The 18,302-nt window shown below is 33.2% G+C and overlaps 1 protein-coding gene across 1 annotated transcript; it reads left to right on the forward strand.

Moving 5' to 3' along the window:
* Nucleotides 1-82: 82 nt before the first annotated feature.
* LOC128245462 (cholecystokinin receptor-like) lies at nt 83-2,636 on the forward strand. Its single transcript, XM_052963636.1, has 2 exons — nt 83-777; nt 1,840-2,636. The coding sequence occupies exons 1-2, from the start codon at nt 109-111 to the stop codon at nt 2,266-2,268; spliced, it is 1,098 nt and encodes a 365-aa protein (XP_052819596.1). The 5' UTR covers nt 83-108; the 3' UTR covers nt 2,269-2,636.
* Nucleotides 2,637-18,302: the final 15,666 nt, after the last annotated feature.

An 18,302-nucleotide genomic window follows, 5' to 3' on the forward strand; every position in this document is an offset into this window, starting at 1 on the left:
GGAAATTCACTCGTTCTTTACATCTATTCACATAAGAAGGAAAAGTCGACCGCAGGCATATTCATCATGAGCCTTGCAGGAACTGACCTTTTCACCTGTTTGTTTGTTATGCCGTTCACAGAGGCTGTAGTGTACATGAATTACATGGTTCGATATGACGTGCCCTGTAAGATTTACATGTTCTTTATCACATGCAATGTACCATTCGCCGCGTTCATAATGGTGGCAATTGCAATTGACAGGTACTTTTGTATCTGCCATCCATTTCTACATGTGCTCAATATATTTCGGGCAAAAGTTATCGTATTGTGCTTACTGCTGGTTGCATCTACATTTGGAGTTATCACATCTCTGTCATACGGTGTTTACTCCTACGAACTGATAGTGCCTACTAATAAAACCCTTGCCAGTCTAAGTGAAACAATGATGTATAACGAAAGTGAAAACTATGGCCAAAATGTAACATTTATTGCCGTCGGCCACCGTGTGAGTGCAAATTGCTCAAAGGAATTATTAGGAAAGCTTCATGTTTACAACAACAACAACAACAAAACAGAAGCGCACGCTGGATATGACCTTTTATATACAGGTCTATGCGCTCCAAATTATTATCTGACTGGCCCTCATTTTCTAAATATTTATCAACGTGTGTACGCCGGGACTTACCTGCTATCTTTTGTCGTCGTGTTCGTCCTATATGGCCTAATTTACCGGTCAATATACAAGCACCGAGCGAAAAGAAGCAAGAGAAAACGTTCAAGTCTTTATCCGTCTGGCGTAAGTCATGTTACCAGTCTCGTTCCACCTTGTGTAAGTCGGTGATCATTCTGTCTCTAATTGCTTCAAATAATCAGCTTGGAATGGACAAAATGATCAATCCGTCTTGCGAGACCTATTCAAATATAAATGGCTCTATCCGTTCTTAAATACCTGATTTAGAATAACAATCATTTTCTTAGTAAAATTATGTAGTTTAAATTGTGGAAGCTATTTGATTGCATACGAATCAGTTATCTATTCAAATTCCAGAACACATTTGTCTGTAGTCAACGTAATGAAATAGGTTGTATTCAATTATCATTTAGCAATGTTACTATTATTTCATAAACGACGTGTTTATAATATCTAAAATGATGAGTTTAAATTGTGTTTATGTACTTAAACGCATATCGAAGGTCTAATTTAATGCAGGATGATAAATGTATAGTTGTACATCAAGTGACACTTAAAAGATCACATAGGCTATTTTGCTAATTGGGCTAATCCATCTTTTAAATTCATATGCAGAGCAGAATGAATTCATTTTTTTCATAATAATAAACTGTATCGAAAAAATGTGTACACATACACTTATCTTTAGGCGTCAATAATGATGTTAGAAATACAAAAAAATACGTACATGACATTTTTGAATTTTGTTAAATTTGCGTGCGATTGCATTGGTAGGTATCGTAACGTTCTTGAAATCTAACACTTAAAAACTGAAGTGAAACTTGCAAAGAATGCAAACAACGTTTAAACATGGTCTAATGAAAAAAACGTATGTATCGAAATAATCTTTTATCTATTCAATCACAAATGACGTGCGTTGGCGTTCTCCCGCAGCGCTTTTGATTAAGACAATCTTCCAAATGTATTGCAAAATATAGGACAAACGATATATAACTGAACAGATGGGATTGGTTATGAACAGAACAGAACTGCCTAATATGTTAATTTTTCACTGTAATCCATTTAGTATTGCGCTAAATGTCTGCATGGGAAATAGCTTCGTTAAATTAGCATCATTTTATGTAATCTAGTAATACTATCATTTATTTTTTTCTAATTTATCTTCAGATTGAGTTCTCGAATGTTGAAACCAAATTTACAGCGGCGACACACGTTAACCCTCACAGTGGCCGACGGAGTGATCCAAATCATGAAAATGGTGAAAATGACGACGTTGACGCCGAAACGAATGTTGAGCTGCAGCCAATGAGACCAAAGCCGAGAAAGGGACCGCGGGCAATATCAATAAAGGAGAAAACGTTATTAGCCAATATTCGGACGGCTGTCATGTTGTTTGTTGTTACCGTTGTTTTTTTGGTTGCATTTCTGCCTGCGTGGCTTATGGGATTACAAGCAATGGAATTTAACGCCGTGATTTTCTACATGTATTTTGTATATCATACTGCAAATCCTTTCATTTACGCATTCATGAACAAATCTTTTAGAGACGACCTTGGAAAGGTTCTCAAGTGCCAAAGTATACCCCTTGTTCGTTAATTATTTTTTTAAACAATAAACACGTTTTCTGCAATTTGCTATCGACTATGGTAGAATGCACAAATAACAAGCGATAACACATATTGATTGTTGAAAACATTCAACACATTCTCAATGACTGTGTAATACTTTGCTACCTTGTTTTTCTTACTCATTAAACTTTATGCCAGAAATAATGAATTTACATAGTATAAAAACTTATTTATTATAAAATATTCATATATTGTTAACCAAAGGCAAATGGCGAAGGATAAATGGAAGATTGCACGTATTAATGTCTGTTTGAAGTTTTGTATTAATTCAATCATGGCTTTCCGTAAGGAAAGGGCTATGATATTTTGGCACAAGTGACACGTCGGTGAATAACATGTCTAGTCTGAAGCAGGAGACATTCGCATATGAGGAATATCCTTGTATATAGCTTTGGTTTCATAATAGACGACATACATAATCTAAAAAGAAGAGCAAGCGGTTGCAAACTAGGACTGTAAAATTGATAATCCCGCTTAGTATGAAAATGATAAATTTACAGTGTAAAATTATACTGGTTACAGCTTAATGCAAACAAGTGTTATATATCAACGCTGAAAATGTGTTTCGGAAAGAGCATTCATTTTAAAGGAGAAATGAATTTGTTTACACTATTTTGTGTTTTGTTGTTTTTGATGATATTTGTACTTGTTTGCCTCTCAGTAAACCAAACATACATACGTATGCTTCTACAGCTTATAATTCCTTGGCACTCTATCGACAACAAAGAGGATAAGTATTGTTTTCCTGTACAAGACAAAACTGCATTACACTGAATTAGGACCAACCATTATATTTCACGAATATCTTGGCCACATGTTGAATATCTACTTTTGCTGTTCACAAGTGAATACTATCAAATCTTTCATTAATTCAACCAATCTGTCGTATTGCATTCTATATTGAATTAATAAAAACAATTAATTATAATTCAACTCGATAATTGCAACAAAATAAGCTAAGAGACGTCATACAGAAACATACTTTTCCTTCGAATTCTATGTACGTTTTTTTGTCATTTATAAACGGGTTACAAGATGAGAAACAATTATGCTATTTGTTGTTTATGAGTATTTTTGTAAAACATGTTTCCTGCAAAATGGATATTTGTATCATAACTACTATGTTTAATACGGACTTAAAATAAAACCATCCTAATTTCACTCACGTACTGATTCATATTCAAATTTACTTAAAGTTTCTTGTATAAGTACTATGTATAATATAACAAACTAATTTTGAATTTAGAAACAATAGATGATGTATTCTAATTCATATTATTCGCTTATACATGATGTGCTTGATGCTCGATATTATTGAATAAACGGCTATTTAACGGTTGATCTTTGTGTTGTTGTTGTTGTTGTTTCGATACTTAGTAGAGATGCTCTGCCATTCGAGTAACAGTGAAGTTTCTGTTTCTGTCGCGAAAGCTCAATTACTCTCAAGCGCAACATGTTTTCATGACACTTTATTTAAAAATATTTCTTGGTTGAATTTTAACACGATCGATACGCATTCTACCATCTGCTCAGCAAATATGATTTTTGGATAGCACTTGTATCACGTAGTCACGTACACAGCTAGAAATTGGCGCTGACGACATCAATTTTAAATAAATAAATCTCAACTTATCATCCAATAACACATACATGCACTTCACGGTTGCTTATTAAGTGTCTTTCTCTTGATATTAAAGATTAATAGGTATATTACATTTAAAATCAATAACCAAGTAGTAAACGAGAAACTACTGTCCCCATTTCATTTCCACTATCTTCGCCGAACTTCTAAAATGTGAAGAAGTTTTCATTATAAAACACAATTCAGGGCAATTGAATACTCACCACATCAAATGAAATTAAACGGATAACATGCATGAAATAAACATTTCACGACCTATGCATGATTTACAATTTATGATAGTACCATAGCAAAGTTACACAAATATTTGAATTAGTTCAAGGAAGTGTAACATATTGCATCCGAATCAGGAGAGGTACTTTCCATGTATAGTGCGGTGTTGATACACTTTTACTGATTTTGGCATAGCATATTGGTGATCAGGTTTAATGAAGTGTAATGAAGTCGTTAGTTTGTGTGTATGCCTCATTGTCATGACAGAGTGCTTTTGTACTGATGCAATAAATTAAGGCAACCTCTTAATACATACTATATCTTATTATTATGCCTTGTTCCTGTTTTGCCATAAGTTGAGTGTAACATCAGTAAAACTGATTATAATCCTTACTATAAATCACTGTCAAACACCTCTATTTTTATCGTTTTCCAGATGTTGCACACCCTTTTCTGATTGTCTGTATATACAGAGGTGGTGGTCCTGATAACATCGATTACGAGACAAGTCATTTTCAACAACGTTGATAGGTGATCATCGCTTTTTTACATCGTAATCCACTTCAATATTGCTCTTCAAATATCTTATGTTAATATCAAAGATTAATAGGTAGCTTTCATTATCAATAACCAAGTCGTACACTGAAAACAACAACAAATGTCTCCATTATATTATGCACTCATTTCCTTGCTTAACTTCCAAATTGTGAATGAGTTAGTTTTAACTGGATACGACTCAATGCAGTTCCGAATGTTAACACCATCAAATGAAATTATACAGTACAATAAGGTTCATGAAATGGACGTTTCCTGAAAGTGCTAAAGAAGCGTGTATGGATGAAATATTTCAGTTTAAAAGGAATGACCACAGATTGCTCTCATAATGCATATGAAAGGTGCCGAACATCAACAAACAAGAAAAAAGTGTAGAACATGGTCGAGAGCAAATAAATAATACAAACATGTTATTTGCAATTTCTGTCTCTGAATCAGGAAATTAGGTTTGGAATACTCAATTCAGTATCTCTATCCATGTTTCATATCTCATTGAATGTCATGCCCAAGAACGATTACAACGAATATACGTTTGCATAATTTATACAGAAACATTCAACTTGACACTTTGAGTTCTAGCAGTGATTACAGGAGAGCAAGTGCATTGAAAGCAAGACTTCCTTTACATTGGACGCATACAAAATAATATTATTTGTGGTTAAGTGGAGGGGGAGCTGTACTATGCGCAGATGCTCATATGACATGGCCCGACTACATGAAGTGGAACTGGACACACCGAAAGCTGCATGTGCCGGCAAACAAAAAAGGGAGACCTGTTGCATACGGATGCACTTTTATGACGTTAATCCATTTACAAAACTATGTTTAAAATTGTACCGTCAGCGTGTCTAAGGGTTAACATGATGATGTCCATCTGTTGAAAGTATTTCATTTAGCTCTGAATCAGTACGATCAAAACATAAACGAGTCAGACATGTCCTTATTAATTATATCTCGTAATTTGAATGTAGTAAAACGGAACCTTTAATCAGTAGGAGTTTTTTCGTAAATGCGCAAGGTTGTTACTAAAATAAACATTTAACGAGTCCATAAGAGAGCGGGCAAATGTATGTATGTAAGTTTGCGGTCAAAACCATCGAGGTCAAGGGTTCTTTAACGCACATGATGCATGTTATGATAAAGAAATAAATAACATAAGAATTGAATACATTGAAGACTTGATAGACCTGAATCAATCTGAAAACCTTGAAGCTCACAGTCATTTCACATAATACGTTCTTGTTATTGTATAGATGTGCAATCTGCCTTGTCTCATACAGCATGGTTTAGAAAACAACATCATCTAACAATGAACTACATAAACCAAATACATAGCCTGTTAAGTCACTGTTCACGTTTTGCATCTTCATTAATTCCATTACTGTTCTTGTTTGTTCCTGTGCTGTCTTAAAGATGCTATTATATCAATTGTTTTGTACTAAATGCAAGGCATGAGTATACCTCCGATGGGAGTCATTCATTTACCGGTCAGTCTGTCCGTTTACCAAACAGTTTCGATCGAAAACTGGCGACCGTATAAGCAAGCTCGAGGAGGATTTTGTATTTATAATTCAGGCCGATCCTTTAGATTAGGTTGCCAACCTCTGCCATAATAAAATTCGGAGGAAAGTAAGCGGAATGTGATTGATTAATTAGCCTTCATTGCCTTTAAATAATGGTTGCCTTATAATGCAATTTCAATTGGATCTTCAAAGCAGTCAGACTTGACAGTGAATGCTTATGACCTAATATCACAAAACGGTAAACATGATCGATGTAATTAACATACATTATTCACATAATTATGAGTAATCCAGTGCAGAATATTGGCAAACACATACCTCATGTTATGTAACTTGTCCAATCGAATGAATAATCAATTATTTTAAACAATCGCATTTAAAGTTCATCGGAAATCAACATCCACTACATTGTGTGGTTATTTATAATTTCCGTTTTCATACTTGTTCTGTAAATGTGTAAGAAATCAATATGTCCAACATGCATGGCACCTTAGGGAAGGTTGTCATGAACACATGTAACATATCAGAGGCTGTATGACCATATCCGTCGAAATACGAATTGTACGAGACGTAATAAATATTTATTTTTTTCCACACAATTTTATTCTGTCTATTAAATTTGAAATGAATAGTAGATACACAATAAATGAAGTATTACACGGGGCTTCAGGGATACATTTTAAAAGCATCATCATCCGGGCGAACATTTCTACATTTAACTATAATGCCATATTATTTCTCTCAAGTCCAGCGAATGATTTATATATATACTTCCAAATTAAGTTATGTTGGTCAGTTGGAATCAAAGCATAATAATGGCGTTCACCTTTCTTTGATCGAATATGCAGAAATGCGTATACGGATTTAATTTTAAAAATTCCCTTAAATACTGAGCGAATCAAATATGCAACTGTATGTTTGTACAGCATTAGAAATCATAGTAACTTTGTCTCGACTTTACTCTGGTTGTCAGTATAAAAATTGTGTATTTTTCAACGATTGTCAAGAAAGATATGATAACTTTTACTAGGTCACTCTCGTTGGCACACTGTTTGCGCGAGAATGTTTTGCGTTATTGGAGTACCCGGTGAACACCCACTTTTTAAGGCTTGCTGACCAATAACCAATCTCACATGCCTAGGCCAAGAAGCGTTCCCGGGTCGACGTGGTTATTATATCTGTTTCATTGCATATCAGATTGAGGTTCAATGCTTACTAATTAAAATCACATCCTCTGTTTTGACCGTTACTTATATCTACGAATTAAGAAGTAAGGAGTAGCGTTATGCCGCTTGACCTTCAATCTAATAACGGATAATGTCGAAAAATAATTTTGTTTGAAAAAGAGTTCACTTGACCTGTTAAACTTAATTCAAAACATAATCATTGAATGTCTTAAACCTTCGCTGCAGTGTTGCTCTCACAAAACCATAATGTGCGGGTTTGTTTGGAAACACATTTTGGAAGATATCATTACACCGAGGTGCAATGTATATGGTATCTAATGCCGACTAAGATTACATCGGCACGAATATAGCTGCTGGATCAATTTATTCTGTAGTGTTTCTTCTTAACAATTATAGTCATGTATATATGAAATGAAATTCATGTTTTTACTCAAGTTATTACTCGATTTAGTTTTTCTGGTGTTTTGCATCATATTTGAAAACATCAAACCTGCAACTAACGTGCCTTAAATGAAATAAAAGCAAATGCAGGAATTTGTTAGCTAAGAACCGGCCGTTTGATTTAGATCCCGTTGTATTTTAATGATGAGAGAAAATTTCTATAAAAAATGCTCAATTGTTTGAACGTTTCTTATCATTATGCGAGTATTGCATTTCAATTATTCTAAATATGTTGTTAGATATTCCATGTAGATTTAATTACAGTGGAAAAATTCTATTCAGAACACCGTTTATCCGAAAATATCGCTATTTCCAAAATATTGTTCGGTCCCGATTTTACTCCTTTGTTAAACTAAAGTTTTAATCTTAAATCCGAAATCACTTGCCCGAAATAATCGATAATCCGAAGTAAAAATATGGTCCCGCTTTGATATTTCGTCTATTTTTGTCAATTCTTATTTTCGGACTCGAACCATTCGGAGCTCCTCGGCCAACCTCGCAAGTATTTGGACGGTTTACATACTCAAAAAGTGGTACGTTTAATTATGTCCGCTGCAAGTAGATCGCGTAGTTATCACCGTCACGCATATATGGTTCCATTTATTAGCAAATTAAATTAGTTGTAAAATACAATTTGTGTATTCATACAAAACAAAATATATCCAAGTTTCTGCATCAGTATACAGACGAATAATGACTATATTGACTTTTTGTTTGGAACTGAGGCCAAAAACAATCATGGTTTTTGCGGACAGGAAAAGATAGCTAGGAGGTAATACCATGTTGACTTTTCTGACTTAATTATACCATTGTCAATATCTTTATACAATGATGCCTTATGAATTGTCTGACATATTGACTTTTAAGAGCTATTCGTAAATATACTTTACTGAATTCACATACAAACATATACGTACATATGAAAATTAAGACATTAATGTTCGGAGTATATTGTCTTGCTCACTAAACCAACAATTACATTCTTGAAAAAAGCCTCAAACCCACATGAATTAGGCAAAAGCTGTACTTTATTTAAGTTAATATGGAAATAAGAAAGAAAAATAACCTCCTAAAAACTTCACAAACAAATTCATATTGCTTCAAAAGAAACCCGGATATTATCAATTGAGAAATCATTGAGTTATTTCCGGCCACAAAATAATTAGAACATTACTTAACTATCGTACCGGCATAATAATCCATTTTTAAATCACCCCAAAAAGAGTTTGCCATTAAAATCTAACCTTCGGACAAAATACAAACAGAAAAAATTAATTTCTTAACAAAAAGCAAAACAAGAGTATGAGCTGTTAAATAATAAAATATTATAAACAAAATCATAATTCAATATTAAGCAATGCATGAGTTCAAATATAGGAAAGCAAGCTAATATAGTAACAAATACTAACATTTCATCGCATATTGAATATACTAAGAGTTAACCCATACAGAGTGTTGTTTGATAAGTTATTTCTAAATTTAAATGCATCTTTTAGTGGCAATACTATAAACTATTCTCCAAATAAAATACACCTGTCTTTGTGTAAGTTAGACATAATTATGCATTGAACTCGTTTCAAAGACATTTGAGTTGAACATATGGTATCAACTTTCATGTCACCGAATACGGTTTCGGCCATATCCTCCGGTTTCTATTCTTAACCGATAGGTAGAAGTTCTAATTTGAACAATTAAACGACACTTCTTTGGACTCCTAATTACTTCGAATAATTGTTTGTACTTTCGTTTGTATATGTTTATATAATAAGGATATTACAATATTATTTTCTGAAACTCTATGCCATTCCTACATAAATTTAGCGTTGACGTTTTGCTTTAATTTCAAAATTAAATAATTACAATTAAAATATTGAGGATAGTATCACACATATGTTTAAGGATATATTCATTAAAAATTATTTTCTGACAAGGCAAATATTTTTAAGACTGTTAAGATTACACATTATTAAATGTGCACATATAAATCATGTTCATAGACGTGAAAAGATTTTTATCAGTGGAGCTTATGTGTAAAGGTTGCTAGGCTGGGAACCACATATGCATGATCTGCTTATAATCACCATCTAACATGTATGCATGTGGTAATACAAGGCATCTTAGAAATATAGAAAACAACACTATTAACAAGAACCGAATAAATACGCTAAAATCATACCCGACTGCGGTTGTTCAGAGATAATTGGCCATGAAATGGCATTAAAAAGTGAATAGGCAGTTAACCATGACGATAGTTAATCAAAAACGCATGATGTTTATATTTTAAGGCCCAATATTGCACTGTCTGCATACATTGTACTTAGCACGAACGTGATTTCAAGACAATAAAACAAATCGTTCAGTTGTAGATCCTATAACTAACAAAAACGTAGAACAGTTATGTTGAAATATCTTTAAAACAAGCAATACATGTACGATTAAGTTTATATGTGTCTTTGTTCGGCTTTGAATTGAATTACGTGTGAAACTACAGGGAAGATGCAAACAATTAAGTCTTTGAGGTTTCTTGCGTACTTGAAGAAGAAAGCCTTCAATAATTAAACGAGACGCCCATTGCAACATAATCAATACACAAACATAGGTAACATACAACAGAAATCGTTATCATGCAGAGTGATTTAATTATTTCGGTTTTGACTGTTATCGTTAGTTGTTGGTGGATTATTGTTTCAATTCTTACCTGTAAATTTAAAGTAATTTGATTTTAACAGGTCGAAAGTCTATAAACGTGGAACAGTCTAAAACCATTATTTTATTTATGTATCAATCATTCCGCAGTTCAGGATATTGGTTCAAGTTCAAGGACACGAGTGTTTTTACAAACATCGCGAATTTTACAATATATTTCATTCATGTTAATATAAGAATAAAGTGTTGGATGCACAGAACTGCTCTGGTAAAGTTTTTGTTCAATTACGATGCAGGTGTACATGTATATTTCTAGCACATTTCCTTTGTCAGTGTAATTATCATGCAGAGTGATAGAACGTACTCGGTGAGTGACTGTTAAAGTCGATTGTTAAAAAAACAATTGATACGGTTTTTCAGTACGGTTTGTGATTTTCCTCAAGAAGTCTTTTTTCGCGGACATATAACCAACTCATTTTAGATAAACAACACGTTGTCAACTATTCTCATAAATAAATTTGACACGGCGCTTTTGAATTAAATTGCTTTGTATGCAAGTCACAGGATAAAAATTGTGACACATAGATTCTGTGCTTCTTCTTTAAAACGTATTTATATTGTCGACATTAGTATCAGAAAGAATCTCTTATGAGCCAACATTGGATAAAATCTTCCGTCGTAATTTTTGTTCAACCTTTTAATTACACTAAACAGTTTGCAAAGGTATTTCGGTCCTATGTAATCAATTTTGCACATAACAAACAGCATTTGATCTTGATTTTGCTTCTAGTAACAACTTCATGGTCTGCTTACAACAAACAGATTCCATTAACGATCCAATAAACAAGCAATGAAATGCATGGCATGTGAAATCCCTGCCGAGATAGTGAACGCTCGTATGTATTAGAATATTTAATGAAGGTCGTAATCAACACTAAAGCACACGTAAAATAGATAAATAAAACAAACCATGAAACATGTACTACTTGAAATCCTTATGTCAAGGTCACTTAGTAAAGACAATCTTCAAAACAAAAGGACCACAAGACTCGAAGCTGAGATGCAAACAAATCAAAGGTAACATTTTAAAACATATACGAGGTCTGGCGGTCACAAAGTAAACGAGTCGAAAGACAGACAACGACACAGTATGACACATGCAGATAAAAACAAACATTTAATTAATTTGGCCTATACATTAATAGGCGTTTGATGATGAAATAAACACAGGGGCGTTATTATTACATTTAAAAATATACATATGTCAGATTCAGACCATATGTTTATTCCAAATGTTATCGGCTAAATTTACGTCATAACTGAAAAACAGTTTACGATTTACTTATTATATAAGGGTTGTAAAACTCTACTAGTTATAACATAATGTTCAATTCCGTTTTTCATAAAGAAATAAAATAAAATAATATCGACATCTTTTCTTAGGACATATTTTACGTCAGCTTATACCCTGTGTGATAATACTTTGCAAATATTTGACATATATTTATGAATTTCTAGATATAGTTAATTATACCGTTGCATTAGCTACATTTATATGTGTTGCCGATGAGCTACAATATACATGGCTGGTGTAGTTGTTATCATTCGAATGAAAATATCGCCCATAATTAAGATAAGGTTTGAGCAAATTATTTCCCTCCCTAATATCAAACATGCTTCCAAAAGTTTAATGACCGATTGTTTGCACTTTATTTCAATTATGTTTACAATTTGAAACATACGCAAAATACTCAAAGTTCTACTATAATAATATTGTTATTATCTCACAGTTAATTTGACCACATATTCTAGAGAAAGTAAAGACTGTTATCACGGTGCAATTAACGGTTAAAGGTAAGACACACCGATGATTTCTTATAATTGGTCATTTACATATTTCAATAAAAACTAGTTAATGAAAACAAGTAAGGGAGAAGTTTGAGCATAGTGACTAAATAAATTGATTTTATTTCAACAGTAATTAACTGTTTCATATTTTCATATATACAATCTTTATATGGGATCTGACACGAGTTGTCATTCAATACAAGATTTTATTAAACAAGTTCATGAAATTTGTTAGTAAGCGAGCCTCTTTTTTATCACATGCTTAAAACGGTATTTCATTACCAATTTAGTTCCACTTTCTGAACCCATTTTTTGACAGCCAAAGAACTAATGAAAATGATAAAAGTAGCAAGCAGTTATCAAGTTTTAATTTGATTAAGCCCTTAACAATTTACAAAGATAAAAATGTGTAGTAATTAAAATATCAGTATTTGTACACAATTTCATGACGTCACACTGAGAGTCCATGCATTGACGCGGTTTATGTGACCTATATAGATCTGTCAAGTTTAACTGTGTGCACGGATTTAAAAGTTATTCGCTGTCGATTTCTACGAAGATTCTGCGGCATTTTTGTGGTGTAAATGGAGTATCGCAACATGCAGATGATGACAGCGAAGCGTTACTCGGTACTGCCTGGATGTTGATGTTGAAAGTTCCACCAACTGAAGAATATTTCTAGCGAACATGTTGTTCACGCCGCCATGGAATGTGTACTGATAAGCTTGTGCTGCGGAATTCGTATTTGTGCTTTTGGTAAACGACAGCTGATTAAACTGGCAAGGAAATGGCATTTATTGCATATTATCTGCGTTTGTCGAGATGTTTGAAATGTTCTTGTGTTGTTTGTCATTTATGTGGCTGTAATTGTTGACTGACTGGATATTTCTGTAACCAGGATCTGCATTATCTGGTTTGGCGGAACATTGTTCTCAGAAAGTTTCTGAACAAGATGCTCTCTGGTACTATGACTCGTTAGCCGTTTGTCTTCCGGAAGTCCTGCAGCTTTGGCCATTCGCTTCATTATTAAAGTAAGTTTGTTATATCCAATCGGCTGTCGTTTAAACCATTGGTCACTTTTATATTTGATTGAACTGTGTTTGGGTATAAAATGGGTCAGATGGCTTGCTATAGTCACCTTGTCTCCTACTAACCTATTCCTTGTTAATAGCGACAGGACATTTTATGGCTCTGTGCTACATGCCCACATGTTGGGCTTGACTGATCGTACATCCCTGGGATTCGCCCCTTGTCTGGTTTTTTGTCTTCCTTCAAACTCTAAATATTCCTGCCTTGCATGATATACACACAGCTTAAGGTCCCCCAAGCACATGCTCCTGTGCTTATCACTTCCCCGTAACCCAAAGTTTACAGAGCGAGTTGATGATGCTTTCAGGTTATGCTTTTCACAGTTGCTTTGTTTCCCAAAGCTGACTTATTTCCTCATCAGTAATGGGGTCAGCCCTCTTAGATATTCACCTTTTAGTTGTTTCTGTTTGGCCTGAAACACCTCGTTGGGTTTAGCAAACTCAGGCCCATGAATCAAAGAATACCCGTAGTTTTGATCAAGTAAATATCGTTCAAAGCTACCAAGGAATCCGCAGTCGTGGGCTTATAGTTTAAGCCATCAGGTTTTTTGACACTGACAAAGAATTTGTACAAGAGATTGCAAAGCTCATTTGGGGGGATTTCTCTGATTTCACGCATTTCATTTACTGTGTGAAGGTAGGAGGAAAGTAATTTCAAGTCATAAAAGGTATTATTAACAGTACTTTTGTTTTTCTGTTTGACAACAAAGTCCTGAAGATCGTCGTCAGTGACGCTCTGAAACCGAGCAGTGTTTCCAGCGTTCGTGCATTTTACCAAATTTAGCCTGGATACGGGAAGATAAACCTCAATATTGCAGCCTTTTAATAACACAGTATACATTTCGTCAATTCCAGTGGTTTTCTACATGGTTAGTATGCCTTTACCGCAACCATCAATGTTGATAGATGCGCCTACCGGTAACCTAGTAGATGCTATTTTGTTTACAAACAATGCGTTGGAATATCTAGGTCACGTGCGATTAGTTTAGCCAATGGAAATGTCTAGGTTATCTTACACGTGCGTAAGGTAAATATATTCATAATGGGTTTATTACATGGAAACAAGGGTAAGCATGTTAATAAAAACAAGGAAGGGAGAAGTTGGATTGAGCATAGTGACTAAATAAATTGATTTTATTTCAAAAGAAGTCTACTGTTTCATATTTGCATATATATAGTCTATACTAAAATTTCAAACAACCAAACTCTCGAAGATATCACAACAAAACAAAAAGTCGTGTTTGGTTGTTTAAGTTAAAGATTTTATACAAAGACTGAATCTAACTTGCTTATTCTAAAAATAATGAGATTTGTATGCATTTAAAATATATATTTCCAAATTCGATTCATCCGATTAATAAAGTTGTATGTGTTGATATAAACATTTTTATCAAAAAATAGAGAAAATTATTGTTCATTTTATAGACGACACGAAATGCAAGGTTTATGTCGGAAACGGGATAGCATAACAAATTCAGGTCATTAAAGTGAAAAGCAATACCTTGGTCGACTTACGTTTACACTTTTATGGCAGTGATAACACCGAGTTTGAAAACAAGAAAAAAAAAACAAGTTAAAAGAAAAATATTAAACTGTTCATGTAGGTTCTGCCGTGTTTTTAAGACGGTCAAATAAAACAATATCACGTACGTCAAATCACAATCTTAGACTCAACTAAATTCAACGCATTAAATTTTAAAAGCGCATTCTCCATTCTGATATATATTGGGCATTTTTACCAACAGCACGTTACTTCCGATGATCATAACAAATATATTACTGGGCTGTTAAAATCCTTTAGGCATGATACGTTTATAAGAAAATGAATTGAAAAACGTGATCAAAAATAAAGCTCAGACAAAGTTCTAAGACAAACATACAAATATGTGAATAAGCAATATAATGTGTTTTTCCAAGGTCAAACAAAAGGACAGATAAAAGAAATAACCTTAAAACGTTAATGCTTTCATAATGCTGTTTTGATAATAGTTAAAAGTGTATGAAGCCCGTTAGGTCGTATTTATTATACGTATCTCATTGTCTGAGCAGAACACAAGGATTAATTCAGAAAACAACATTAATAAGCAATGAAATAGATAATTAAAATTTATAGCCTGTGAACTCCCAGGTTTGACTAATGCACGCCTGTAGACATGAAAAGATTAAAGGGAGATTAAACGAAGGGCATAATTAAAGCTAGATGGTCGGGAAACAAAGCACACTTCAATAGACATGCAATATGTAAAAAAGCACAATAAAGATTATTATCAATAACAAATGACCACAAGTTTATAAGTTCAATATAGGTTTAGGGACAGGCCAACTGACAAACGTTAAACCTAGTTAAAACAAAGCATCGTGGGTGAAATGTAAACATATCCAAGCAAAGCTATATATACACCAATCGAAACAACAGTGAAGATTTTAATAGTCAAACATCAAACAAGTTACGAGACACACAACGCCACAATATAACGCAAACATATTACTATTTATGCTAAAAGCTAATTATTTAGTTTAAATTTTAAATATTTAATTATGTAATTATTACACTTATGCTAACACTGTGTTATCAATTAATGTTGGTGTTTCCCTTAGCATGCACCTGCTGTCGAAACAAACACAGGGGCGGTACTAATGCGGTTGAAACATATGTCAGAAGATAATCATTTACTTAATTCAAAACATTATCGGATACATTTAGCTAATAATGGAATGCATAAAAGGATTAATAAGATTTGTAACATATGTCGGAGAAACAATATTTTCTAAATTCCAAATTATATCGGATACGCTTAGCTCATAACAAGATACATGAAAAGCTTTACAGGATTTATTACGATATTAGGGTTGCTAAACGCTACGAGTCGATAGGGCACATTTTCGAATTCCTTTCTACACCAAAATAAACAATGAGTTATTCATAGTATGTTATAACGTCTGCATATTGTTTCAAACATGTATTTCCAAAATATTTACCAAATTAAATATATGCGTTCTTTTGCTGCATTTTTGCGGTCTTTAAAACACAAAAAGCCTTACATTTGTTTTTTGTTAAGTCAAATAAAGTTTCAGAAATGAATAAATATTACTGTACTATTAACATAATTATTTATTAGTATTGTAATTATTATTATTGTTATTATTATTATTATTATTATTATTATTATTATTATAATTATTATTATTATTATTATTATCAATACTAGTTTAATAATTACAACAAATATTGTCAATGATCAGGCATATATATGTCAGACAACTGTCCGCCTGTTCAACGGTTTTCGATCAATAACTTAATAATAATTTAATTTTAAAGTAAATAATTTCAAGGTCGTATTAACAGTAATTGTAATAATTATCAAGTAAATTTGCATTTTACTGACCTTTCCAGGGCGGTACCTTACCATCCTTGATAAACTTACCTAGTTTTTGATATATAGTATGTATGCACTGTGCTGTTTGTTGAGTTTTGTGCTGTTCTTCCATGTTTCTTGTTTGTGATTTTTTGTTTTTGTGATAAATGTCTTTGGCGTTAACCCAGTGCCATTCAACCGGGTTTATGTTTAAACCTTTTGCTACTGAACCTGTTTCTGTAGTTTTTCACATAAGTATTGGTCATGACCAACAGGTAAACCTTAAAGTTGACGTAATTGCATTGACCTTAATAGGATCATTATAATAATCATATCTGAAAGTGAATATTGAATACCTGGAGTCCGATGCGGTAGACATGATAAACACGTTTATATACATACTTGACCATAATTTACTAGTCCTTATTCCTGGCAAAAATGAAAGTATAATACTATGCAAAATGTCCTGACAAAGACATATTCAATTATGCCCAACAAATTGAATTTAAATCTTCAACATAGTTTTAATACTTATGATATTTGTGTTCATACTTTGCTCTTTAAACATGTTAGCGTTCAAATGACCTACTTGCATTAGGGAAGGTTTTTATGAAAATATATAATACACTAAAGGATATCTGTCCATATATGCCAATATACGAATTGCTTTCTGAAAAAACGAGGCCTTTGGGGGGTATTCAAACGTTACTGTGATAGCGCGCCTTCTGTCAAACATTAACGTTGTCCTATGATTTATTTACTACAGATATACATGTTCCTGAATGAATATTTGCCTTTTTGTTGGTCAATATGTTAAAAGCATTACCCTGTATATATCACATTAATGCCTCGAAGTGTAGATCTTATCTTAGCGATGGAACATGAACAATAATAAAAACAACAATAAAATAACCCATGAGAATGTTTGTTAGATTGAGTAGAAATATCAGACGTCATAAACATTTTATTATATTCACATACCTTTGTTTCTTAAATTAGCAAAACTATTAGTTGTTTTATACTGTTTTGACACATCACTTCAGGGATACATTTTGCTTGTATTATCAGCCTGGCGAATGATTACTGCATTTGACACATTCTCCTATGGACACATACTTACTATATTTGACTTCCACTTGGACCTTGGCCCAAAAATTGATCATGGTTTCCGCTTGCACCTTCCAAAATGGGCTAATAATGTCGTAATAAATCTTGTTCATTATGTAAATGTTGGCTTCGAACCCGATTTAAAGTGAAGTCTGTTTTAAAAATACTCTTGTTAGAAACATATATAAGTATGAACATAAACCCTGTTCAGAGACACACATCAACGGCCAAGGTGAACGAGAGACACAAACATACAAACTTACCACCTATGCATCAGAATTGGTTAATCAATAAATCATGAGATTAGTATGGTCAGTGAAATACGTGTTTAGTGTCCCAAGATTTCCAAAATAAAATTATTTTAATTATAACCTTTTGTTGTAAATTATAACGAAA

Source organism: Mya arenaria, chromosome 9 (genome assembly GCF_026914265.1).
Source record: "Mya arenaria isolate MELC-2E11 chromosome 9, ASM2691426v1".
NCBI classification, from domain to species: Eukaryota; Metazoa; Mollusca; class Bivalvia; order Myida; family Myidae; genus Mya; species Mya arenaria.